The sequence below is a fragment of the Bos taurus genome, chromosome 14, assembly GCF_002263795.3.
Source record: "Bos taurus isolate L1 Dominette 01449 registration number 42190680 breed Hereford chromosome 14, ARS-UCD2.0, whole genome shotgun sequence".
Lineage (NCBI taxonomy): Eukaryota > Metazoa > Chordata > Mammalia > Artiodactyla > Bovidae > Bos > Bos taurus.
The window spans coordinates 76,560,438-76,588,034 of NC_037341.1; the positions used below are offsets into that span (position 1 = coordinate 76,560,438).

At 42.5% G+C, this 27,597-nt stretch overlaps 1 protein-coding gene across 1 annotated transcript in view; it reads right to left on the reverse strand.

Annotated features, from left to right (window-relative positions):
- Window positions 1–25,858, reverse strand: part of ATP6V0D2 (ATPase H+ transporting V0 subunit d2) — a 56,109-nt gene extending 30,251 nt beyond the window's left edge. Inside the window, 2 exon segments of the mRNA NM_001046101.1 lie at window positions 11,879–12,050; window positions 25,580–25,858. Coding sequence (NP_001039566.1) covers window positions 11,879–12,050; window positions 25,580–25,709 — 302 coding nt within the window. The 5' untranslated portion in view covers window positions 25,710–25,858.
- Between the last annotated feature and the right edge of the window lie 1,739 nt (window positions 25,859–27,597).

Genomic DNA, 27,597 nt, shown 5'->3' on the forward strand with positions numbered 1-27,597 from the left:
TGCGAGTTGGATCCCCTGGAGGAGGGCATGGCGACCCACTCCACTATTCTTGCCTGGAGAATCCTGTGGTCAGGAGCCTGGCGGACTATAGTCCATGGGGTCACAAAGAGTCGGACACGACTGAAGCGACTGAGCACAAAAGCAGATGATAGGGCCATGTAGGAAGTATTGTCCAATGTGTCAATTTTCAAATGAAAGCTTTTCTTGACTGCACTGATAACATTTCTGTGTTACCCCAGATGTACTCAGTCCAATGCTAATCCTATATATTCAGATGGGGCAGCCCTGCGTTTAGTCTGATTTGCTGAACAGGCGGCTAAGATTTGGAATCTCCCCATTAATATTCTGTTCCTTCTTGAAACTGGACATTTGGGGTCACATTTCTTACTCCCCTGAAGTTTCCTACTTTTTAAAAAGAGGAAGTGAAAATTAAAGCCATTTTTAAAAGCAATTCATTTTGCTGTCACGTGCATTTTTTTTTTCCTCCTAGGAAAATAAAATATTGAAAAACTATTCTGAAGTCAGCATTGCTGGAACAGCACATTTCAAACAAGGACGCTGGTCACTATGCATTTCTCAAACCCGCGGGAGCTCTGGAATCTCTAGCACTCTTCCCTAGTACTTAAGATTCTCGACAATCTTGGTCTAACCCATTTGTGTGGATTAAAAATTCTTCAAACTCATTTGTCCTTTTCTATATCAGTGTGTTTGTTCCTACTCCTCTTTAGATGGAAAAAGTATCCATCCCCCACCAGTTGCTAAATGCTGAAATCCTTCCCATCTTTTAAGGCCAATATTCAAATATTTATTTTAAGCTTTTAAAATATCTCTAGCTAGAAATGATATCTTTCTTCTGTCTCTGAAGCTCTGTATTTATATTTATCTTGGTGCAAAATTAATTTTCAGTATACATTGGCAGTAGCCATGGCGAACATGGGGAGGAGTTAGCTCATTCATTCACAAATATTTATTATATATCTAAGGAGCTGAGACCTGGATTCAGCATTAATTCTGTCACTATTCAACTGTGTAATCTTGGGTAAGTGATTTCACATGTTCATTTCAAATGTAATTATTTACAGATAATTCCTACTTGTTTTTATTCCTTACAATACCCTTAGAGACTGTTCATTTTTTGTGGCCTCCAAGAGGCCTGAACCATACTTGCCCAGGACAATAGCACAGTGATGATGTTTTTCAATTGATGAGTACATTTCTTCCTGTAACCCTAACTCTGACAGTCCCTGGGTAAAAAGGATGAAGGAGATTCCTGGTACTTTGTCTAGGGATCATAGCTGCTTATTCCTTGCTCTTTCTACACTTTTCTATTGAGAAGAATAACATTAGCAAGATGGCTTCAATGCTGCCTCTTCCATAGCAGTGTATGTAAATATTACAGAATTGATAGGAATACTCCAATGGGGTGATGACTCTTCTTGTCCATTAGACAGTTAAACATGCTGTGAGTGTATATTGTAGGGTGTTCTCCATCTGGTCAAGAATAGTGACTGGTGAATTTCATGTTTATTATATTCAAAACACCAGTCACAACAGGTTTCGGAGAATCTTATTTCTTTCAATGAGGAAAGAAGAAAAAGAAACAGCTGAGAAGATAGGGAAAGGAATAAAACATTTCTGCTGATAACTGTCAAAATCCAGAACCTGCACAGTTATGGACAAAGCAATGTCACTTCTGGAAATCCCTCATAAAGAAATGCCGGCAAGAGACAGCAAACATAAGAGGTACAATGATTTCCATTGTAGTATTACTCGAAATAGCAAAGAGATAAACTATATGGACAAACGAGGGAACAGTACACAACATATGCTTTAAAATAAAGTAGATCCATGTGCACTCATGGCTTTCCAGGTGGCTCAGGGGTAAGGAATCTGCCTGCAAAGCAGGAGACACGGGCTCGATCTCTGGGTCAAGAAGATCCCCTGGAGAAGGAAATGGCAACCCACTAAAGTATTCTTGACTGGTAAGTCCCACGGACAGAGAGCCTGGTGGGTTACAGTCCGTGGGGTCACAAAAGAGTCAGATATGACTTAGCCCCTAAACAACATTATGCACTTCTGTAGAAAATTCTTAATATCAATAGATTACACTAAAAAAAAAGACAAATTGTAAACAATACATCATATAATTTAACTGTTCTAAAAAAATTAAAACCAGCTATGTATATTTTACATGTTGGTTTAGATATAAATACATGCATACATATAAACTTTTTTCATGTTGAAAAAAATTTGAAAAGGCATACATAAAATTTATGAGTGCTTCCTTCTGGGCTTGGGAAATAGGTACTGAAGTAAAGACTTAACTTTTGAAACCTGTTCTGTGTTTCTGAAAAGCCACCTCATAGGATTGTGGTGAGAATTAAATTTCATGCATGAATAGTGACTGTAGGGTTTCCCAGGGGTTCAGTGGTAAAGAATCCGCCTGCCAATGCAGGAAACTTGGGTTCGACTCTTGGGTGGGGAAGATGCCCTGGAGAAGGAAATGGCCAACAAATCCAGTCTTCTTGCCGGAAAATCGCGTGGACAGGAGCCTGGCAGGCTATTCCATGGGCTTTCAGAGTCAGATGTGACTTAGCAACTACACAGCGACAAAGTGACTGTAAAACTGTTGGTTTGCAGAAAGCACTAAATGCATTTTTTAATAAAAACTATTTAAAAAAAAATACAGGTGCTTCATTTTAAATTTTAAAAATAAAACAAACAAGATAAAATACAACTAGGGCAGTGGTTATATGAATTAGTACCAGGGTTATGGGACAGTCTCAAGTCTTACCAAACAATTGCTGGGGAAGGAGCAGAGATGCGGAGAAAGGGTTACGGGGATCAATCGCGCCCCCTGGTGGTTGACTGCCGCCTAGCCAGAATGTGGATAAACAAAGAAAACGATGCATCTACCTTGATTTCTCACTCTGGGGAGAACTGTTGTAGCATCCTAAGGTCTTTTACGCCCATGACCTTAGCGTCCTTAATCTTCAGACACTACTTTTGCTTTTATCAGTTAAGTGGTATGGGCAATCCAGCAGCAGTACTGGTTAAGCCTATGTTTCTGCTCTCTCCGCTAGATTTTTCCCTCCTGGCCGCGTACAAACAGGGTCCCCTCCTTCCAACCTCAGTCTCAGCATTACCTCCTTTATGCAATCTTTTCTCACTTTCACAGGTGATAAGACCCTAATGAGAAAAATTAGCTGTATTGAGCAAATGTATGTAGATATACTGTGTGTGTGGATTTATTTACATATTATATTCGTGTATATTTTTCAGTAAGCTTCCCTGATGGTGCTAATGGTAAAGAGTCCACCTGTTAATGCAGGAGACGCAAGAGGCACGAGTTCCATCCTTGGGTTGGGGAGATCCCCTGGAGGAGGCCACAGCAACCCACTCCAGTATTCTTGCCTGGAGAATCCCATGGACAGAGGAGCCTAGCAGGCTACAGTCCATGGGGTCGCAAGAGCTGGGCACAACTTAGCTACTAAACCATCACCATGCTTGGTTTAATTCTCTGCTGTTGGTCTCTTGAAATTACTGTTCTTTACCAAGGGCCATGTATTTTCATTTCACTGGGCCTCATGCAACATAGAACTTTCAATTAACACTTATGACTCTATATTGTATATGTGTTTTCAGGTAAACTTGCAACTCTATTGTATATAATTATTATTCTAGATGAGGAAAAGGCTTTGATTGACTAAGGAACTTTTTCAGGGCCCCACAGCTGGTGTACTGTACACTCAGAGCCTGCCTACTGGCTGTAAGAATTTCTCATGTACATCAGGATCCCTGTAGGGCCTACTGAAAGTATAGATTCCTAAACTGCAGTCCAGGATTTACTAAAACCTGATTTTTAGAGGCATGGTCTTGGAATCTGCGCCTTAAGTAACTCTTCCACTGGCTTAGAGAAGAAAGTCTGTATTCAATTCATCTCCAGTCTTAGAACCTAGCATAGGCCTTCACTCACAGCAGTCACTTAATAAAGGTCATGCGGATTAATTAGGCTTCTGTTGTGACACAGCTGGTAAAGAATCCGCCTGCAGTGTGGGAGACCTGGGTTCAGTCCCTGGGTTGGGAAGATCCCCTGGAGAAGGGAAAGGCTACCCACTCCAGGATTCTGGCCTGGAGGATTCTCAAAGAGTCGGACACCATGGAGTGACTTATTCACTCACTTATGCTGATTAAGTATCGTTCAGTTACAGAAAGACCAAGTATTGCTTTTGTAGAAGAGCACCAGTGTTTTCAATTCCAGAGCCTGGAGAATTTTACACAAAGAAGGTCTCATCAGCAGCTGGACTATGGACATTTTTGCTTCCCATTTAACATTCGCATAGAATCTCTGGATATAAAACCTTTAAGATGGTGCAATTTGTAAGGTTTCAGAAGATCTTTTCTGGCCAAAGAATCAAAATCACAAATACACAGTGTTGTCAACTGGGTATTATTCAACCTGATATTTTGTATTGGGGATTTGATTCTTGAGCTCAGAATTTAACAAATTAAATACTTTGCAGACTTGGAGGTCAGGAAGAAACAAAACACATCTAGAATGTTCATGACCAGACGGAAGCCTATATAGTCATTTAAAAATACTAGAAAAAAACTTTTAACATAAAAAAATCCTGATAATAGATATCAAAGATTAAATTATTTTACAGAGTGATCTTAATTCTTTTAAAATGTATGAGTATAAAAATATATCAAATCATGGTGCGACTAAGGATAATTTATTAATTTAATGTAACTTAAATAGGCTTCTTATTCTTTTTGATTAGAAATAAAACAAAACTCTTTATCTTATTTGCAAATGCTTTGTTGCCTTAGCTTAGGATTCCAGGAATCATTGATTGCTTTCTCTCACTCATTGCATCATAAGTCAAGATGCTAAATTCTGTCAGGTCTGCCTAGCAACTGCATCTAACCACTGTCGTCTCCTTCCTATCTCTACTATCAATATTTTAAGTGTAAACGTTTAAAATAGCTTCCTCTATAGTTTCTCTGCTTCATGTCTCATTTCTTCAATGCATCTTTCACAATACCAGCAGAATCACCTTCCTAAAATATGTAGCAGATCATTCCCCCTCACTTTTCAAGACAATGAGAGCTGAAAAGTAAAAACAAACAAGAAAAAGCAGCATCTTTGAAACACTATTTGGAAAACCCAATGTCACATTGCAGAAGGAAATGGCAACTCTTGCCTGGAAAATCCCATGGACGGAGGAGCCTGGTAGGCTACAATCCATGGGGTCGCAAAGAATCAGACATGACTGAGCGACTTCACTTTCTTTCTTTCTACAGTTCCTTTTGGAGAGGGAAATGGAAACCCAGTCCAGTGTTCTTGCCTGGAGAATCCCATGGAATGGGGGTGGTGGGGTGGTGGTGGTGCCTGGTGGGCTGCAGTCTATAGGGTTGCAAAGAGACAGATATGACTAAGCAACTAACACACACATACACAATGTCACATCTTAGGGTCTCTATTACTTACTAACAAAAAGGACGTGGGTGTTTGAAGCAGGGAGCGGTAGCACCCTTCCTGAAAAGCTTCCCTCAACTGGCTGTTGCTGATGGAGACAGGTGAAGCCTTGCATCAGGCCTGCCTCTTATCTCATTCCCCAGTCACACGCCTGCTCTTGCCTGGGCTCCAGCCACGCCTGAGATGACCCATCACCCCCAGGTAGACAATCTTCTCGTGTCTCACTTACACAGTGTATTCTTTCAATCTGATGCCCACTTGAAATCCTGGTTCAAATTCTACCTTCTCTGCAAACTCTTTCAACATCAGGATTAGTCATCTCACCCTCCAGCTCCCTCCAGCTGAATGTTCACGTCCATTGCAGCTGTTGCGTAATTCTGTCAGCTTTTCACCCTTTGCGGATGCATCTACCTGCTCCACTGGAATGTGAGTTCTCACTGACTCAGAGGTATGCTATTTATGTTTTGCCTAACAAGTGATGGGGTGACCAAGTTTGTGATCCAGTTTGTGGAGGAGTCTGGTAAAGAATCTTCCTGCAATGCAGGAGACCCCAGTTCCATTCCTGGATCTGGAAGATCCACTGGAGAAGGGATAGGCTACCTACTCCAGTATTCTTGCCTGGAGTATTCCATGGACTGTATGGTTCATGGGGTCACAAAGAGTCAGACACGACTGAGCAACTTTCACTTCCTCATTTTAGCACCAGAAGACCTGATTCAGAGAAACTTTTTAGGGCAAACCAAGCTGTACAACACAATGCAAAACCTGTAGAGGGTTATAAAGTGTCACTGAGATACTCAAGAACTTTTGACTAGCTTTTCTAAATGAATCTCTAAAGCTTTCTTCACTGTGTGGATCTTAGCCTATGATTCTTGGTTGATGTTACTGTGAAGTATTGAAGAGTATATTTCCTTGGTTATCCTACATTGAGAAAATTTATTTTTAAAGATTAATAAAACTTAAAGCTGAAAAAGTTAAATTAGTATTTTGAATATTAAAATATTTTAATCAGAGAGCTAATCTCAAAAGATAGAAGTTGAAATGCTGCTGGAAAGGGCTGAGTAGGAGGGAAGGAAAACAAAAGAATCCAAGCCTATATTATACAGTCTCTTCATTAAAATGCTATAGGATTCACTCCTTTGTTTCACAGCACTGTGTATAATTATAGTACACAAAACCTCCAGATCTTCCTGCGATTAGGCACTTAAAAATATCCATCCAGATTTTCAAAGCAAGTTTCACATATACAGTAATTATATCACACGAATGTACAGTTCTTGTACATTCATACTGTATCTATCATACCACTTTAAATATAGACCGTTTCTATTAGGGTTGGCTTAATCATTTTCATAATGATACCCTGGGAATTTCCTCATAGGGCGGGAAGTAAGCCTACCTGATGGCAGTTCAAGGTGCTAGATAGACACTTGACTTTGCAATATTTTTTAAAAGAGAAGTAAGAAAAACAGATTCAGAACTACTGGACACCTGTCCTACACACATACACCTTTGTTTTGGTAATGTATCTCCAGGCACTAAAAGAAATCAGTCCTGGGTGTTCATTGGAAGGGCTGATACTGAAGCTGAAACTCCGATATTTTGGCCACCTGATGCAAAGAGCTGACTGATTGGAAAAGACCCTAATGCTGAGAAAGATTGAGGGCAGGAGGAGAAGGGGACAACAGAGGATGAGATGGTTGGATGGCATCATAGACTCAGTGGACATGGGTTTGGGTGGACTCTGGGAATTGGTGATGGACAGGGAGGACTGGTGGGCTGCAGTTCATGGGGTCGCAAAGAGTCAGACACGACTGAGTGACTGAACTGAACTCCAGGCACTGCTGGATGCTGGCACGTCACATGAATGGTGGGACAAACCATGGACTGAGATTCAGAAGACCTAGGCTTTGGTGTGATTCCTTTGGTCTCCAACAAGGGGATAACACTTTTCATTGTAATTAACTGTGGCTAAAGACTCACGGGAATAATTGTGAAAGTGACTTCCAAGTCATAACGTTGGGGCACCATAATGGGACATTTTCAGTTAGGGGTGCCCATCTGAATAACCCAGGTGCTTTCCAAAATACAGGTGGGCCCCACTCCCAGGTCAATTAGGTCAGAATCTCCTGGGATAGGGATCAGGAATATACTTCTGTTCTAAAGGCCCACAGATACTTCTGATTTATTTGCCTTTTGACAAACTGTGGAGTGAGTGCAAGACCATCAGCTTTCTAGAATGATGGACCCACACCAAATGCTTTCCAAATCTCTTAATAATGCTCTCACTTTGAAATACACATTGATTCATTGAGCCTCCGTTTCTCTAATTTGAAAACTGGAGATATAAACACTTCTTTGCATGGTTCTGGTGCAAAGATGCAGGTAAAACATCTAGGTCTGATGCCTGATAAGAAACCTACACATCTGGGGTCTGATAAGTAACTTAAATACCTGCAGATCATAAGACAGAAGGGAGCGTTGGAGACCGTGGCTAATTGGGGAATGCAAGCCTTAATGAAACATATTTTTTAATATTACTGTAAAGACTACCCTGGCCACATAAAACACATCTATAGGAATGACATCTGGTTTTTAGCCCTGACATACCATTCAATAAATAACCAATCCTCAAGTACCATACATGAATTAAATATAAGACATAAAATCCTGAATTGTCTGAAAGTATGTTTCTATATGCAGGTGTAGGATGTATATATAATATATACAGGATTATATATTGATTCAACAAATATTCAGTGTTCATTATTTGCTAATGAGTCCAGATAGAGATACTTAAAAGAACTAGTTCAAAGAGTTTACCGTCAAGAGAGAGAGAGGAAGAAGATGAATTAAAACACGCCCATTACTAACAATGCGAATACTACCAAAACGAGGCTTCCGTGTCCATTTTTGCATTAACATTCTACCCAGGTATCTGTGACTATCTATACATACTTATACACAGTTTTTAAATATCACTAATGACTAGAAATATTTTAAATTTTAAGTATTTATTTTTAGAAACAGTATATTTTAACTAGATCAATATGATATGATATTTAACTAGATAAATATGATATAAAATATGATAGTTTGTTGTGAAATAAGAAGTCTTGCTGAATTAATCTAAGGTTCCTTCCAGGTTTAAGATTCTATAGTTAGAAAACAATCAATCATGGAATCATCACATAAGAGAAACCACTGACCAAATGCCTCAGCGTCATTCTTAGAGTATTTCTTAACATATTGGGGAAAATTTCCATCATGTGAGATCGTCTCTCAACCTAAAAAGTACAAAACCTGGCAGCTTTCAGATTTAATTAAAATTGGACTTGCCCTCTGTCTTCACCACAGGTCAGCTTTTCTGCACTCACCTAAGTCTGAGCAAAATAATTCTGCACAGCCTACTGCTAACATTTATTTCAAATCACTTTTTAGTGGTTTGGGCAAGTTCTTGCTCTTAAGTTTTCATTTCCTCTTCCTTAAAACGGTGATGACCAGAACTGAGTAAGACTTGTCTCTGAAGACTCCATAATCTGACTGGAATTTTCTTCCGTAGCCTCCCTTACCCATCCCGCTCCTCTTTCTGCACAGCCTGCTCCAGCCAAAACTGACCGGTTATTACTCACTCAGCGTCCTTCCCATCGGCATGCTTCAAACCCAGCCTTCTCCGGAATCTCCAACTTCTACTCCATTTCCAGCCTTGCCAACAATGTCGGCCCTTCTGGGAAGCCTTTCCAGAATCTTTCTCAAAGAAAATGCTTGGGCTTTGGACTGAGTCAGACCCAGGTTCATATCTGATCTTCATTCAAACTAGTTGTTTATCGGTGGATTCTTTCAAAACGTCAGCATCTATACCTTGTCTATAAACAAAATCCCAGACTACAGCACTGTTAGGAGGCTAGATTGCACAAACAGGGAACACAGGCGCTAACAACACGTCTCAGGTTCATCAGTGATTGCTTCCTGCCTTGAACTACGATCATTCCTTCTAAGTACTTACTGGATCGTTATTTGGGAAAGACAATTTGAGCTGGATCCCTACTCTCATTCTTTACACCAAAATACATTTTACATGAATCAAAATTTTAAATGTAAACAGCAACAAAAGAATGGAAGAAAAGACAGGTGAATTTACTGATGCTCTGGAGTGAAGGCTTTTCTAAGCAGGACACAATAATCAAAAGATTGTACAATAAAAAAACTGATGATAACTACATAAAAAATGTCAATATACCTACAGCAAAAAAATTAAAATAAAAGTTAAGTTATATCAAATGGACGAAGGGCTAACTTTCTTAATTTATAGAGTCCTTGTATATCAAGGAAAAATGCTGCATACTCTAATAGGAAAAATACACAAAGAATTGGGTCAGGTAGCAAATATACATGACTAGTAAGTGTGAAAAGATATTCCTTTTTGCTAATAAAGAAATATGGAAAGTGAAAGTCAATAGTGTCCGACTCTTTGCCACCCCATGGACTGTAACCTGCCAGGCTCCTCTGTCCAAAGAATTCTCCAGGCAAGAATACTGGAGTGGGTAGCTGTTCCCTTCATTCCCTCTCTCCAGTGGATCTTCCCAACCCAGGGATTGAACCCAGGTCTCCCACATTGCAGGTGGAGTCTTTAGCTCCTGAGCTACCAGGGAAACCCAAGAATACTGGAGTGGGTAGCCTATCCCTTCTCCACGGGATCTTCCTGACCCAGGAATTGAACCGGGGTCTCCTGCATTATAGGCAGATTTTTTTTACCAGCTGAGCTACCAGGGAAGCCCATAAAGAAATTAAATTAAAGCAAAGAGATAGTTTTTAACCTATTGTTAGGGTAAAAATTAAAAAGATAATATCTGATGTTGGTAATGGTGTAGGGGCACAGGCTTTCTCATGCACTGTTTTGGGGGTACAGATTGGTGCTACTTCCGTTGTGTTCAACTTAGCAAATTTTCTAAAATAAACAAAGGGACATTCCTTTGACTCACTCCTTGCACTGCTAGAAATTTAGCTTAGAAATAAATTCAAGACCTACACTATAATGAGTTAGAGCTAGTTGCAAACTTTTTGTAATAGAAAAAAAAAGTTATTTGTTAATCAGTTCAGTTCAGTCGCTCAGTCATGTCCGACTCTCTGTGACCCCATGGACACCAGCACGCCAGGCCTCCCTGTCCATCACCAACTCCCAGAGTTTACTCAAACTCATAATAATGCCTGATAAACTGAGTTATAATGTCTACCAAACATGGACTTCCACATAGTTATTAAAAATGCATGACGTGGATGAGGATATTTCTAACAAATATTAATGGAGGAAAACTGATGTCATCTGTATGAATTGAAATGTGGGAGTAGGGTGGGTTGAGTTTGTATCAATATACATACACACAGTGCAATTTTTTTTTAGAAAAATAATAAGTAACTGAGAAGTGCTTACTTTTAGGAAGAACTGTGTGGGGAGGAAGGGGATAGGTGGAATAGAGGGATATTTTTATTATAAGCCTTTCTCAACCAGTCTATGGCCTGGATGTAGTAATCATAGCTGTATATTAATCTAAATTATATGTACATGATAGACAGCTCATCCTTTGTGGGCATTCATTCTCAGCTTATCAGCTAAGACAACTGAAGGGGCCCAAAGTTTTGAGCACTGGATATAGTTTGTTAACTAGATTAAGAAATACAATTTACTACTGTGTAGAAATTCAAACACTTTTTAGAAAGAAGGGCCTTCACACCGCAAGACTGGAACCACTGGTGACAGAGAGGGATAAAAATAAGACACGTCTAACTATGATGGGAGCTCCTTATTCTGTTGAAGGGGTAGGTGTGACTTTAAGAAAGATCTGTGATATTTCAACCCCACCTTGACAAGCGATCTGAAAATGTGGCGTAGTACCTACCTTCAGTTCCAACATCTGGAAAGTTTCAAACATCAGCAGCACTTATCACTGCTTAGAATGAATGACCTAATCATGTTTATAAGTAAATGAAATAAATAAATGAAATCTATTTTCTAACAGTGAAAATGTGGCTCTATGCTCTTCCCTGGTCACTTAGACGGTAAAGAATCTGCCAGCAATATGGGAGACCCAGGTTCCATCCCTGGGTTGGGAAGATCCCCTGGAGAAGGGGATGGCCACCCACTCCAGTATTCTTACCTGGAGAATCCCATGGCGGAAGAGCCTGGTGGGCTACAGTCCAGGAGGTCGCAAATAGTCTGGGGACAGAGTGACTAACACTAAGATAAGACACGCTTTTATCAGTTCTCAGATCTGAATGCATTCAAACTTACAAACAGAAGTGGTCTTGAACTTCAGGCCAGCCTAACCCCACCTGGAACTCTTAGGGGTCGCTCGCACAGTTACCCTGGGGAGGAGCAGGGCCCCTGCTGCCACTTACGTCATGTATGTGAAAAAGGTGCTTAGCGGCTCCAGGGAGTGATTCCGGAAATACTCAAACTCTCTGCAGAGCTTTTTCCTCATCTCCGTGTCAATAACAGAAACAGTAAGAGGAGTGGCTTGATTAGCCAAGAAGTTCCCATAATCTGTGGTCTGGAGATGAATTTTCAGATCTGAAATTAAACAAAGCACCAGATCAGGTTAAATTTGGAACATGCATGAAAAAGCTTTACAACACTGACTGAATTTGCAGTAACTTTATGATAAATGCATATTTATTTACTGTTTATTATTTATTTGATTGCACTGGGTCTTCGTTGCTGCGGTGATGTTTCCTGCTGCAGAGCACAGGCTCTGGCGCATGGGCTTCAGTAGCCCCAGCCCCTGGGCTCAGTTGTGGCTCGCAGGGCCTGTGGCACTCAGGCTACAGTAGCTCCGGCCCGCGGGCTCAGGAGGGGTGACTCGCAGGGCCCGGGGCACTCAGGCTTCAGTAGCTCCAGTCTGCGGGCTCAGGAGGGGTGACTCGCAGGGCCCGGGGCACTCAGGCTTCGGTAGCTCCAGCCCGTGGGCTCAGGAGGGGTGGCTCGCAGGGCCCGGGGCACTCAGGCTTCAGTAGCTCCAGCCCGTGGGCTCAGGAGGGGTGGCTCGCAGGGCCCGGGGCACTCAGGCTTCAGTAGCTCCAGCCCGTGGGCTCAGGAGGGGTGACTCGCAGGGCCTGTGGCACTCAGGCTACAGTAGCTCCAGCCCGCGGGCTCAGGAGGGGTGACTCGCAGGGCCCGGGACGCTCAGGCTTCAGTAGCTCCAGTCTGCGGGCTCAGGAGGGGTGACTCGCAGGGCCCGGGGCACTCAGGCTTCGGTAGTTGTGACTCAGGGGCTCAGCTGCTCTGCAGCATGTGGAATCTTCCCGGATTAGGGATGGAACTCCGATTTCCTGCACTGGCAGGTAAATTCTTATCCACTCTTCCACCAGGGAAGTCTGATAAATGCATATTTAATTATTACTACTTTATTCAGTTCAGTTGCTCAGTCATGTCCGACTCTTTGCGACCCCATGAATCACAGCACGCCAGGCCTCCCTGTCCATCACCAACTCCCAGAGTTCACTCAGACTCACATCCATTGAGTCAGTGATGCCATCCAGCCATCTCATCCTCTGTCGTCCCCTTCTCCTCCTGCCCCCAATCCCTCCCAGCATCAGAGTCTTTTCCAATGAATCAACTCTTCGCATGAGGTGGCCAAAGTACTGGAGTTTCAGCTTTAGCATCATTCCTTCCAAAGAACACCCAGGACTGATCTCCTTTAAAATGGACTGGTTGGATTTCCTTGTAGTCCAAGGGACTCTCAAGAGTCTTCTCCAACAGCACAGTTCCCTTAATATAAGGTCTACGTAAGATTTAGACTTGCATGTTAATCTCTAAAGCAATAAAAGATTCAATGTTAATGCAGGTAATCAAAAACAACTTTTAATTACATATGAACTCTAGAATCATTGAGCACAGTTGAAAAGAACATTAGAAACCACCTAGTCCAGAGATTGCAAATTGGTTTTAACTGAGCCACTATTTGGAAATAGTGCTAGGAAAACTGTTTGAGGATACTAAGCCTCCATCCCTGCTTGATGGCAAAGAAAAGTTTATTACTAATATTTACCCTACAGATGAAGACATTGAGTTTCAGTGGGTCTAAATGGGTTTTAACCTTTAAAAAACAAAGATCCAATCCCATCACTTCATCAAGATCATGTTGTGAAATTGATTCAAAGCCAGTATCATACCTTTAAAAAAATCTGTATTTTATTACCAATCAATTAAATCAGATCATCAATTATTCTGTTACTTAATTCTGTCTCGTGGAATTATTTAACCTCACTCATCTGAATTTCAAAATACCTGGATAATACTTCTGGAACACCTCCTATTCCAGGATATTACAAAGTCTTAATATGTTAACTCCAAAGAGACAGTTCCAATTTCTTAGTAGTATCTTTTATCTTTTGGTTCCTGTGTGGTACCCAACACATAAGTGTCTCAAATATCTGAACATCAGAAATGTCTTTGGCACCATCTAGCACATGACTGGAGGCAATAGAGCATCCTAGACTTTATTGCAATTTTCACTGAAACATTTATTGAGTATCTATTATGTGCTGTTACCACAGGAGACAAAACATATTCCTCATCTTCAAGCAAACTCATAATCTGGTGGAAGAAGAGGCACGAAAAAACAGATGATGCAACCAGCTGAGTTCAGGAATACAGATAAGAACCTTGATTTATGGGAACATAGAAAACGACTCAACAGATATAAGTTTGGGTAAACTCCAGGAGTTGGTGATGGACAGGGAGGCCTGGCATGCTGCAATCCATGGGGTCGCAAAGAGTCGGACACAACTGAGCCACTGAACTGAACTGAACTGAGAAAATGAGAGCAAGACTCAGAGGGATGAAAGCAAAACAAGCCTAGGAAAGTTTCCGGAAGAAGGTTAAGCCAGAGATGAGCCTTCAAGTGCTACGAAAGAGTGCAAGGAAGGCATTCCATGAATTTGTACAGGTGGGGAGGGGCAAGAAATTCAAAGCAGTTCAGTGCTGTTGAAGAGCTGAGTGGGAGAGAAGGAGGGGTAAGAAATGAAGCCAGATAAATACGCAGGGGCTGTCCCCAGGAAGATTTGGTGTGACATTCTTGATCCTGAGGATAACAGGGAGCCCTGTGGGTGATGAGCTAATCACTCTGGTAGCTGATGCAGGAGGGGGCATTTGCAGTCAAGTGGTTCTTGAGTCTCAGCAGACAGGCATTCTTCAGGGTCTGGAGTAGATCATGCATCAGAAATGCTCTTCATCTGACTGACCGCAGAATTTATTTGCTCAATTATCTATTTAATTAGCTTAACTGAAAAAAAAAAAACATACTCTTTTGCCATGTCTTTTATTTTGACAGTTCAGATTTTTTACAATTTGACAGTGTGCAGTCTCAGCATGGAGAAATATTTGCCAACAGGAATGACACAAATGGTATTTCTTCCAAAACCATGATATATGGCTCACGGGACATATGTTTCTCTTTCAGCTGCCAGTGAGATGCTGAAATTAAATGTCTCAGGTATTTCAGACTCTGCTTAAGCAATCTTGTAAAACTGTGGTTGGTGGACAGTTAAGATGGGGACCCTGGAAATCAGAACCGAAGAAAATCTTAGCTTGAAATATCTGCTCTGAGTTAATATCATTATCTTTCAATGATAACGATCATGCTGATAGTTTTGGGGTCACATGTTTTTCCTCGCATTTGCCCAAGTGCTTATGTAAACGTGTGTGCCTACATGCTCAGTCGTGTCCAGGTCTTTGCGATCCCACGGACTGCAGTCCAATAGGCTTCTCTGTCCATGGGACTTTCCCAGGCAAGAATTCTAGACTGGGTTGCCATTTCCTGCTCCAGGGGATCTTGCCAACCCAGGGGTAGAACTTGTGTCTCCTGCGTCACCTACATGGGCAGGGTGATTCGTGCTGAGCCACTGGGAAGCCATGCTTATCTTAGTAGGTATGTGATGAATAGAGCTTTGTGGTCAGATACATTTGGAATAAATAAGCTTTCTAACTGCAGGAACTGAAAGCCTTTAATACATTAATTTGAATGATTTCTTTGGAAAGAGTTTGGTACAGAACTTCCCAAGCCACTGGAAAACAATGCAGCCTCCCACAGAGCACACTTTGGAAAATTACTCTTTTTTTATCCAGAGTCGTGTTGCAAGTGACACTTTTTCTTTTTTATTCAAATGAGGAACTATGAGATCACTGCCAACTAAATCCATTTTATCTGTCCCAAACACAATAGCACAACAGGAACAGATTCAGCTATTATAGCAAATATCCGAGTATATCACACAGAGTGTAATAGCATATATGCGTATGTGCCTGCATGCGTGTACAAAGAGTCATAATGTAAAAATGCTTCTTCTGTGGGTTGCAGTCACTGGGTTCAGGGAATTAGCTGAGATCTCTTGACTCGTGAGGCAGGAAAACTCTCTGGTTGCTATCTTTTCTCTGTTGGTTTGTCGGGTAGTTCGTTTTTCTTTCCTGTGCAGCTTCCTGTTGGCACTCTTTAAAAATGAATGTCCAGACGGTTCACACTCCAGGTAGGTTTATGCCAAGGCAGCACCTGTACTTGTGAAGGATGCTATCTTTGAGCAGCCCCCTACCTCTTCCCCACATTCTGCTTGATGCTGAACTTATGGAAATTACCTGACCTTTCCAAACTCAGTTTTCTCACCTTCAAAATGGGTTAGAATGTATGCTTTTTGGGTTACTGTGCAGCTTTAAAAAAGATAATGTAGATGAAGACCTTTTTTGCCCCCTTACTTATACCTATCTCCTTCCAAAATAATTTGATTCGATTGGCTGACTTTGATTTTTATTCCCTAAATCAGAATTTTCTTAAATAATATATTACCATCATACTTTACAATTACTTAATTTGAATAAATCTATCACTATTTTTAAAGCCAGATGCTTCTTCCTCCATTTTTGCTACGGTACTGCCATTCTCATGGTGATGAAACTTTGAAGAGTTTTCTTCAAGTCCTCTTTGAAGATTTATTAACTCCAAATCCCCTGCATCGTTTCTAGATATCTTCCCAGATTTCCTCTCCTTATACCCCAATTTGGAATTACAATGTCATAAACCTAGATCACTGTGGCAATCTCTTAATAGATTCTTGTCATAAACCTAGATCACTGTGGCAATCTCTTAATAGATTCTCCCAAGTTTGTTTCCTTTCTGTACTCCATGCCTCAAACTTTCATCTTTCCTAAGAAACGCTTGGATCTTAGAATGACCCTCTAAGTAGCATGGAGCTACTGAATTTTAGGCAGATTAAAAGCAGCTTGCAAATTATTTGTATTTTACCACTGACAGATGATTTTAACATACAATATAAGCCTTAACAATAATCCCCATTCCACAGATGAAGAAGCCGAGGCTCAGAGAAATAACCTGTACATCTTTCCATGCATACAGGTATTTGACTGAAGATTTGGACGTGACTCTCTCCTCACTCAATATTCTGAAGTTCCATAATTAGACCTTTGGTGGCCCTCGAAAATTTTCCCAGCACAAACTCCTGTGTTATTGGAATACTCTAGTACTGCAGGCAACTGCTTTACCCCTCACCAGTATGCCTTTATGTTTTTCTACTTATAGTCCATTAATTCTCCCCAAGAGCCTAGAACAGCTTATCAGCTCAACTCCCCTGACCCCACCTCCAGTTCCCCATTTCACTGACATTTTCCCAACCCACTGCCCTTCAAGATTCAGTTTACTTTCGAATATATCCTCTAGCTATAAACTCTTCTTAAATTTTAATAGTTTTTATTTATTTATAGAATGATTGTTTCCAAAACAAACCAGTGCTCTTTGAAGGAAAGCAGAATCAACAACATAAGAGTCATACACCAAACACTATTAACCACAACCAGGCAAAGGGAAGGATTATTTTAGGGATTTAAAAGTCTAGCAGAAGAGGGTAAATTAATTTGTGTTGTATATACACGGCAATTCAGGCTGTGTTCTTATGACTTCCAGGGAATTCTCGTGATTTACAGTTTACAAAACATTTTCAGAAATGTCTGATTCCCTTAGAAACTGGGAGTTAGGCCAGGGAGATACCATCTATCAGAAAGGAAAGCACCATGGCTAAAAGTTAAGCAGCTGGCTTATACCCCAGGCCCAGGAAGCAGAGTCAGGACAGGCAGACATATTGCGTATTTTCAAATTTTTACCACGTGCAAAACACAGCCTTAGGCTAGGGAAGCTAGGAGACGAAAAAGGATATGCTGTGGTTTCTATCCTTTAAAAAAGGTCTTTTTTTTTTTTTTTTTTAAAGTTCAGTTTTACTGGGGTATAACAAACAAATAAAATTCTAAGGCACTTAAAGTATACGTCGTGGTGATCTGATACACTCTAACACTGTGAAAGGATTCTCCCACCTCGTTAACTAACCCCTCTATAAGCAAACCTGTTTACAGTTTCTGCCCTTGAGAAGCTTACAATTTAGGAGGGGATAGATTCATTTATTCATTTAGGAGTTAAGCCCTTAACTGTGATATCTCAGGGGACTAGATAGATAAACGAGACAAACGTCCTGTCCCAGAATGACATACTTATGCAAATATCACAGATGCTGTACAGAATTAAGTACATTACACGGCACAATAAAGCACAAAATTGAGACTTGTCAATTCTATCCGAATAGGAATGAGTACAAAAGGGTTTATAGAGAAAATGACTTCGAGTGGAGATTTTAAAGAGGAATGGGCATTCTCCAGGCAAGCAAGATGCAGAATGGAATTTGTGGCTGAAGGAATAACTGTAGAGAAAGGCAGAAGAGCTCTGAGGAAATGCTTACCAGGTAGAGATGGGATGGTAACTGGCCAGTCAGCTCAGCTGGTTAGCTGCTGCTGCTCAGCCGCTTCAGTCGTGTCCAACTATGTGCGACCCTATGGACTATAGCCCGCCAGACTCCTTTGTCCACGGGATTCTCCAGGCCAGAATACTGGAGTGGGTTGTCATGCTCTCCTCCAGGGGATCTTCCTGACCCAGGGATCAAACTCAGGTCTCCTGCATTGCAGGCAGATTCTTTACCATCTGAGCCACCAGGGAAGCCCCATTGGTTAGAGTGTGGTGCTAACATCACCAGGGTCACTGGTTTAATCCTCATAGGCCAAGCTGTCTAGCTTTTAAATTGAGTTAAATTTATCCTGCCTGATGGAAGTATTTTTGAACACTGACAATACTGTATATGCATTTTTTATACAAAGCAGAGAAAATAAGTACTATAATTAGGGCTTCCTGGGTAGCTCAAATAGTAAAGAATCTGCCTGCAATGCAGGAGACCTGGGTTACATCCCTGGGTCAGGACAATCCCTTGGAGGAGGGCATGGCAACCCATTCCAGTATCCTTGCCTGGAGAAAACATGGACAGAGGAGCCTGGTGGGCCCCAGTCCATGGGGTCCCAAAGAGTGGGACACGCCTGAGTGACTAACACTTTCATTTTCACATAATTAGAGGTACAAATAGTGTGTAAAGGAGAATGATGAAATTCCTTTGAAATAAGAGTCTTCCTTCTATAAGAGTTTTTTAAATTTTAGACTACCTTTTAATAGATAGTAGGTATTTTCCCTTCCATGCATTGGAGAAGGAAATGGCAACCCACTCCAGTGTTCTTGCCTGGAGAATCCCAGGGACGGGGGAGGCTGGTGGGCTGCCGTCTATGGGGTCGCACAGAGTCGGACACGACTGAAGAGACTTAGCATAGCATAAGGTCTCCTACTTGTCAACTACGTATCCACACCACTGCCACTCATTACTAGTCCCAGTAACTACTATTTTTAATTCCACATGAATCCTTTCACAGTTTATTATGCCTTTTCTTTTTTTTTCTGTAGTTATAGGACATTACATTATATAACTGTTCCATAATTCATTTAACCAGCTCCCTTACAGTGGACATTTAATTTGTTTTTCATTTTCTGCCAGTCCCAACAAAGCTACATGAAGTCCCCGGCCAAGCGTGCATGCATTTAGAATTGTGAGGCCCAACCGCTCTCATTAAGGGGTTCTTACTCTTTCAATGTTTTTATTCTTTAGAGTGGGAGCCCTTTTAGGGCAGGGTATTATCTTTTTCATCTTTCCTTCCCTGGCCCTAACTAGAACGTGCTGAGTACACGCATTAATTCCCACATGAAGGCACAGTTGGAAAGGAATGGAGGTCATGTCCCTTGAAAAGGAAGCATTAATGATTGTTCATAAGCTGTAATCAGCTCCTCTCATCCACTTCCCAGAAACGACAGCAGAGACGACAAGGGAAAGGCTGGGTCCAGACCTCTCACCATACCTGAGAGCTGGGGTCACATTCAGCACGTGTTTCAGAGAAAGCTTCCTGTTTGTTGTTCAGCTGCAGCCCCGGGGACTGCAGCCCACCACGGTCCTCCGTCCATGGAATTCCCCAGGCAGGAATACTGCAGTCTGCGGCCATTGCCTTCTCCAGGGGATCTTCACCATCCAGGGATCCAACCGTGTCTCCAGCATTGCAGGTGGATTCTTTACCTCTGAGCCACCAGGGAAGGCTATTTCTTACTAAATTTTTGAGCTCTGAACTGTTCATCTTACCACTTTGTCTTTTTTTGAACATGAAAGAATACTTACAACGGTCTGGTTTGTAATTTAAAAATCTAATGAAAATAGCAGTGTTGCCATGAAAAGACATGAAGGAGCCTCAAATGTGTGTTATTAAGTGAAAGAAACCCGTCTGGAAAGGTTACATACTTAATGATCCCAACTGTGTGACATTCTGGAGAAGGCCAAACTAGGGAAACAGCACAATGACCAGTGGTTCCCACAGGGGGTCACGGATATGGAGAATAGTCAGAGCACAGAATAATTTCAGGGCAGTGAAAATACTCTGTATAATGTAACAGTGGTGGATACGTGTTGTACATTTGTCCGTTCCCACAGAATATGAAAGAGGAGAGTGAAAAATCTGGCTTAAAATTCAATAGTCAAAAAACTAAGATCATGGTGTCTGTTCCATCACTTCATGGCAAATAGACGGGGAAACAATGGAAACAGTGACAGACTTTATTTTCTTGGGCTCCAAAATCACTGCAGATGGTGACTGTAGCCCTGAAATTAGAAGACACTTGCTCCTTGGGAGAAAAGCTATGATTAACCTAGACAGTATATAAAAAGCAGAGACATTACTTTCTCAACAAAAGTCCATATAACCAAAGCTATGGTTTTACCGATAGTCATGTATGGATGTGAGAATTGGACCATAAAGAAGGCTGCGCACTGAAGAATTGATGCTTCTGAACTGTGGTGCTGGAGAAGACTCTTGAGAGTCCCTGGGACTATAAGGAGATCAAACCAGTCAATCCTAAAGAAAATCAGTCCTGAATATTCATTGGAAGGACTGATGCTGAAGCTGAAGCTCCAATATTTTGGCCACCTGATTTGCAGCACTGACTCATTAGAAAAGACCCTGATGGTTGGAAAGATTGAAAGCGGGAGGACAAGGGGACGACAGAGGGCAAGATGGTTGGATGGCATCACTGACTCAATGGACATGAATTTGAGTAAGCTCTGGGAGGTGGTGAAGGACAGGGAGGCCTGGCGTGCTGCAGTCCAAGGGGTCGAAAAGAGTTGGACATGACTTCGCAAATGAACAACAATATAGAATGTATAAGTCCAATGTAAACTCTGGACTCGATTATGATGTATCGAGCATAGGTTCACAGATTACAAAATTGCACCTTTCTAGTGGAGGACACTGATAACGGGGAGGCTATGCATGTGTGGAAGCAGGGGTTATATAAAAAATCTCTGTACTTTCTCCTAAATTTTGCTGTGAACCTATAGTTGCTCTAAAAAAAAAATTAATTAAAAATTAGCAGTGTTAATTCTTCTGAAGATGATTTTATGGCCCTTTCACATTATTATTTTGGTTCAAGTTACTGTAAATAACTTTTTTAAAAAGTCACTTTTTAGAAATTTTCTGTGTGCAGTACCAGTGATACAGGCTATGTGAACTGGCTTCCTCTCCTATTCCCGGGAAGGACTGAGTCATGGAGCGGCCTAAAACAGAGGGTCCTAGTGACTGGTTCAGCTGACTGTTAGTCAGGGTGAGATCTTGGAGCAGGTGAGTATTTCTGACCACACTCACTTGCACAATCATAAATGCCAGGATTTTTCAAAGCTTTTTGGACAATCTTCATATTTGTCTCTTCCAAAATGACCTGAAACCTCCTGTGTTCCTGGTAAGTGGTTCCAAAACAATTCGTTGGTGTCAGGATACTTTTCTTTTAAAGACTAGAGAAATTTAAAAGACTAAAGGTGAATTTAATCTTTGCCAAATTAGCTTTCCTTTACCGAAAGTGCCTGCTTTGACTCGGTACTATCCCGACACTGCTTTCCCTGCCCTTCTTGACCGTCATGTGTATGGTGAATATTACGTTCAAAAGTAACAGAAATCTAAAGTCCTTAACTTCTGTCCCGAGAGTGTCCATGATTTCTCTCCGCGTGTTTTAAACCAGCTGGGAAAGTGGCTGGGTTTCTCTCGGTAAACTCACAGATGCAACAGCTGAGCTGCTTTTCACAAGTGCCTTATTTCCCAACATCCTGTAAGTGAGAGAGTCATTTCCTAGGCAGGTTGATAAGGAGTCTAGGGGTCCCCAAGGAGAGAGGGGTCTGGAATTCTCAAGGAGGAAGAAAGGACAAACTTTTTTTCCTTCTCTACATTCCTTAGGATTATGTAACAATAATGTATCCTGCCTAAGGACAGTCTTTGGATTAAACCTTCTGTTATCTTAAAATGTAAATTATAGGAGTAGGTCTGATGAGGTCTTTACAACCTCCAGACATTCTTTGGATTCATTGGAAAGTATGTAACTTCTTTGTTAACACTAGCAAGCGGGTATTCTTTCTGCCCCCTTCTGATGCCTATGTCAGAAGCTTTCTCTGTCTCCTTTATACTTTAATAAAACTTTATTACACAAAAACTCTGAGCCATCAAGCCTCGTCTCTGGCCCCAGATTGAATTCTTCTCCTCCGGGGGCCAAGAATCCCGGTGTCTTCGCATGAATCAACAACAACCTTTCATAAGGTAAACAGGCAAGGCAGACCTTATTATTTTCTATATCAAAATGGAGCTGAGAGCAGCATCGACCTATTCATGGATCTTCCATTCATGCTCAGGAGGCAGACATTTTAGTGGAAAAAGTATAATAGCTGCAGACGTCTGCATACCTCACCCTTGGTGAGGTGGTTAGATTGGTCATAGCCACGCCAAGCCTCAGAGTCCTCAACTGAAGACATGAAACCTTTATTTAGATTTATTTTCTCAGCAGTCATTATAACCTGCAGTTTGAGGGCATATTTGATATTCACAAGAGTCTCCAAAAAGATTGGAAACAGATTCAAACACAGTTGTGAAATGAATGGCTGAAAAAGAAATGTAACTGGGAGAAAGGAAAGGTAGAAACCATGAGATATCATGAAAATAATGAACGGTGTACGTAGGAAGGTTTCTTATTCGGGGCTCAGGATGACTTCAGCTGGTCCATGACTCCTTGATATTACATGGAAAATTCCATATGTGTGCACCTGTGTGTATTTTTCTAAGAAATTCACTCTTCAGGGCTTCAAGAGTCTGAAACCTTTCCTTCTCCCCCAAATTGAAGCTGAGGGTGATTTCTCTCTGAATTCTTTAGTGAGCAGGCTTAAACCTTGCTTTGTATCATGAAGACATTTATGTATGGTTTGTGTTTAAATTTGCATTCCTCAACTCATTTAAAAGCCTGCTGCAAACTACTGAATTCATTCAAATGGTTTCTCTCGGAAGCATTCATTCTGCCTTGTGCTCATTAATTTTTTCCTACCTCAATTTATGCTTATTTTCTATATGTGATTAACATTCTCCAGGCACCAAACTCCAAACTAGATATGCTGAAATGATTTAGGATTTGGAATTAAATTGCAATTATTTGTAGCCAACAGAATTAGTTATCATCTACAAGATTTGTCTAGCCATTTCCATCTCTAATGAAAAGAGAGGAGCTCCCTTAACTTAGGCAGTTCTGCCTTAATCCTGTTTGGCTTTACCCTCAGCCCTACCTGAGAAGCGTACAAAGTCATCTTGTTTTTTTGTCTTGTTTTCACTTTCTAATACTCTTCCTGGCAATTTATTACTTTCTTGTTTTTTCTAGAATGATCTGGACATTTTAAAGCACCCTATTATTAACATGATAATGATTTTATAAACATGTTTCAAAGTTATAAATGTAGCCGTATTTAATAATAAAGTGAAAGTGAAGTTGCTCAGTCGCGTCCGACTCTTTGCAACCCCATCCATGGACTATTGCCCATCAGGCTCCTCCATCCATGGAATTTTCCAGGCAAGAGCACTGGAGTGGGTTGCCATTTCCTTCTCCAGGGGATCTTCCTGACCCAGGGATTGAACCCGGGTCTCCAACATTGCAGGCAGAGGCTCTACTGTCAGAGCCACCAGGGAAGCCCCTTTAATAATAAAAATACTATATTATAGATGTGAGATCTTTGGTAAGGCTTTGAAAACATTATAGCTTAATTTCCAGAGAGGAAGGGGAAGTTGGGAGGTACTGGTCAAAGGGTATGCAGTGTTGGTTACACAAGACAAATAAGTCCTAGAGATCTGCTGTAGAGCACAGAGCCATAGTCCTCACACACATGCACACACAACAACAGAGGGCAGGAGAAGACTTTTAGAGGTGCCAGATGGGCTTATGGCACAGACTGTGGTGATTTCCCAGGTGTACACTTATCCCTAAACTCATCCAGTTGTATACATTAAATATGTACAGCTTTTGTATGTCAATCATATCTCAGTAAAATGGTTAAAAAAAAAAAAGAAAAGATAATTGGCTTTGTAGAGTCCTAAAGGAAATCAACCTTGAATGCTCACTGGAAGGACTGATGCTGAAGCTGAAGCTCCGATACTTTGACCACCTCATGCGAAGAGCTGATTAATTGGAAGAAAAAGACCCTGATGCTGGGAAAGATTGAAGGCAGGAGAAGGGGATGACAGATGGCTGGATGGCATCACTGACTCAATGGACATGAGTTCGAGCGAACTCTGGGAAGTGCTGAAGAACAGGGAAGCCTGGAGTGCTGCAGTCCATGGGGTCGCAAAGAGTCGGACACATCTTAGCGACTAGAGAACAAGAGTGCTTCATAGCTCTTCACACATTCTCCTGTGCGTTGCCTTATTTATTTCTCCAAACCACTCAGCAGAGCAGGCGGCATTACCACCCAGTTTTACAAAGAAGGAATCAGGCTCGGAGGTTTTGAGCCTCAGGTCTGACCCTCTGTAGAGGTCAAAGTCAGGGCTTTTGAATCCAGGGTGGCCTCACCACAGGCCTGTCTCTTGATTTTTTTTCTTAAGCTCCAGTGAAGACAAATCTCAAATACACATGCCCTCATATTAATAGACACAGAGAAAGCGGATAGAATAAAATTCTCTATACCAAGGTTTGGGGGTGGGGGAAGGAGGGGGGAATTAAGGCTGTAGATCCCTGGACAGTTTGGTGACACCCTTCTGCAAATATTTATAAATACGTAGAATGAAAATATATAGAATTACCAAGAAAACAAAATATATCAAAATATAGTTACGAAGATATTGTAAAATGTGACAAGGTGCTTCTTTATTAAGACAGTAAATATCAAGGCTGAGTCCAGTATCTAGCATTCTTTGAAACAGTGAAAGCATAAAAGGTATTTCAAGGCATCTGCAAGAACAGTAAGAGGATATGAAAACACTGGATTACTATTCAAAGTGCTAACCAGCTGTGATTTGTTGCCTGTCTTCATAATGAAAGGAAACGCTAAATTTCACTTAGAGACTATCGAAAATATAGATGCAATTTATTCCTCCCTAGTCAAAATTCAGGAGCCCTGATGTCTGCATCTTGGGCTGAAGACACCGCCCTGGACTCTAGGCCAGGGGGACGCAGCCCCTGGCCGCGCTTCCTTCCAGCGGGCGGCGTCAGCCCCTTTTTTCCCCACTCGAGTATTCTTGCCTGGAGAATCCCATGGACAGAGGAGCCTGGCGGGCTATAGTCTATGGGGTCGCAGAGAGTCGGACACGACTGAAGCGACTTACACAAGAGCGGCGCTTACCTTCCAGGTTCTCACACTGGACCAGGTTGACGTAGTCCCGCCGGGTCAGGAGGCCGGCCTTGCAGCCGCGCACCAGGCCCTCCAGGTAGCCATGGTCGGCGTTGAAGTTCAGCTCTGCGCTCTCGAGCATCGCGGGAAAGACCGCCCGAGGCTGCAGGGGCGCTCGGGTCCCGAGGGGCGCGCGGGTCCGGAGGGGCGCGCGGGTCCGGAGGGGCGCGCGGGTCCGGAAGGGCGCGCAGGTCTGCAGGGGCGCTCCAGTCTGGAGGGGCGCGCGGGTCTGCAGGGGCACGCGGTTCTCCCGAGTGGTCAGGCGGCGATCTCTCAGCTGATAGTCACGCTGCGGTGACCGGTTTCCTCCGCTTTCAAAGGCTTTCCATACAGCCGGCCCAGCCCTGTTTTTCCATCCACAATGGATCAGCCAGATAACCCGAGGGGGACCCGGGAGCAAAGCCCTGCAGGGGGAGCGGGGTCGTGGGAGGGACGGAGGGTCAGAGGCCGGGTCCCCGCCCCGCTCTGCTATTGCAGCCTTGCTACACCTGAATGTTGTGCAAACAGTGCTTCCCCATCCGAGCTTCTGTGCTTTCAGTTGTAAATTACATTCCTCTTAAACGTATTGAGGGCTACTAAGAAGAGAGGGGTTTAACACACACACACCCCACACACCTTATGTGAATAGATCCAATGTGAGCAGGCGGTTTGGAGAACCCTGAGAAGCTCATTTGGCAGCACGGTGTTTGTAAAACAAAACTCTAGTAATGCCTTGGGCTTAGCCGCTCAAGTCGTGTCCGACTCTGCGACCCATGGACTGTAGCCTGCCAGGCTCCTCTGTCCTTGGGATTCTCCAGGCAAGAACATTGGAGCGGGTTGCCATGCCCTCCTCCAGAGGCTCTTCCCGACCCAGGATTCGAACCCAGGTGTCCCGCATTGCGGGCTGATTCTTTACCGTCTGAGCCCTCCGCAGGGAAGCCCCAGTAATGGCTTAGCCTACTCCAAGTCTCCTAGCTGCTTCCCTCTCGGCCAGGTCCTGGGGCAGAGACCAGAAGGCAGTCCAGGGAGCAGGCACACAGCGCTGTGATTCTATAATAATAAGCCACTTTGCAAACTCTGAGTCTTTAGGAGGTGCTCTTCATTCTTTTTCCCTTCTAGATCTCAGGATTTACTCAGAGGAGTATCTGGACTGACTCTATTCCTGAGGTCAGGCCTGTCCTGCTCTTTACTGTAGCCCCTCCAGGCTCCTCTGTCCAGGGAATTTTCCAGGCAAGAATGCTGGCTGGGTTGCCATTTCCCACTCCAGGGGATGTGGCCCTACTCCTGGGGCTTCCCTGGCACCTCAGTCAGTAAAGAATCCGCCTGCAATGCAGGAGACCTGGGTTCAATCCCTGGGTGTGGAAGCTCCCCTGGAGAAGGGAATGGCTACCCACTCCAGGATTCTTGCCTGGAGAAGCCCATGGACAGAAGAGCCTGGAGGGCTACAGTCCATGGGGTCACAAGAATTGGACCTGACTTAGCAACTTCACCACCACCGCCTCTCCAGGGGATGTTACCCACCCAGGGCTCCAACCCAGTATCTCACATCTCCCGCATTGGCAGGCGGATTCCTTACCACTGCGCTGCCTGGGAAGCCATAGTGTTGGTGTGGTGGTGCTGGTTTAGTGGCTAAGTTCTCTTGGACTCTTTGTGACCCCAGGGATCAAACACACATAAGCCATAGTATTATTACCAAATCACAAATAAGGGACCGACTCTCAGAAGTTGGGAGGCAGCTCAGAATGCACAGCATAATTAAGCCAGGGTGTAACTGTTGTTTCCTGCTCCCAAAAGGAACGCTGATTCTCCCTTATACCTAGCTCAAACATTGTGCCAAGTATCCTGAACATGATTTTACACATGTTGCATTTCACTGTCATATGTATTATGTCAAATTCTTAACTGAAGTTAAAGTGTCAGAAAATCTCCAGTATTTCTAAGTCTTTCTCAGTATTTCTAAGACTGTGTGCCATGGAGCAGGGCAGCTGTCT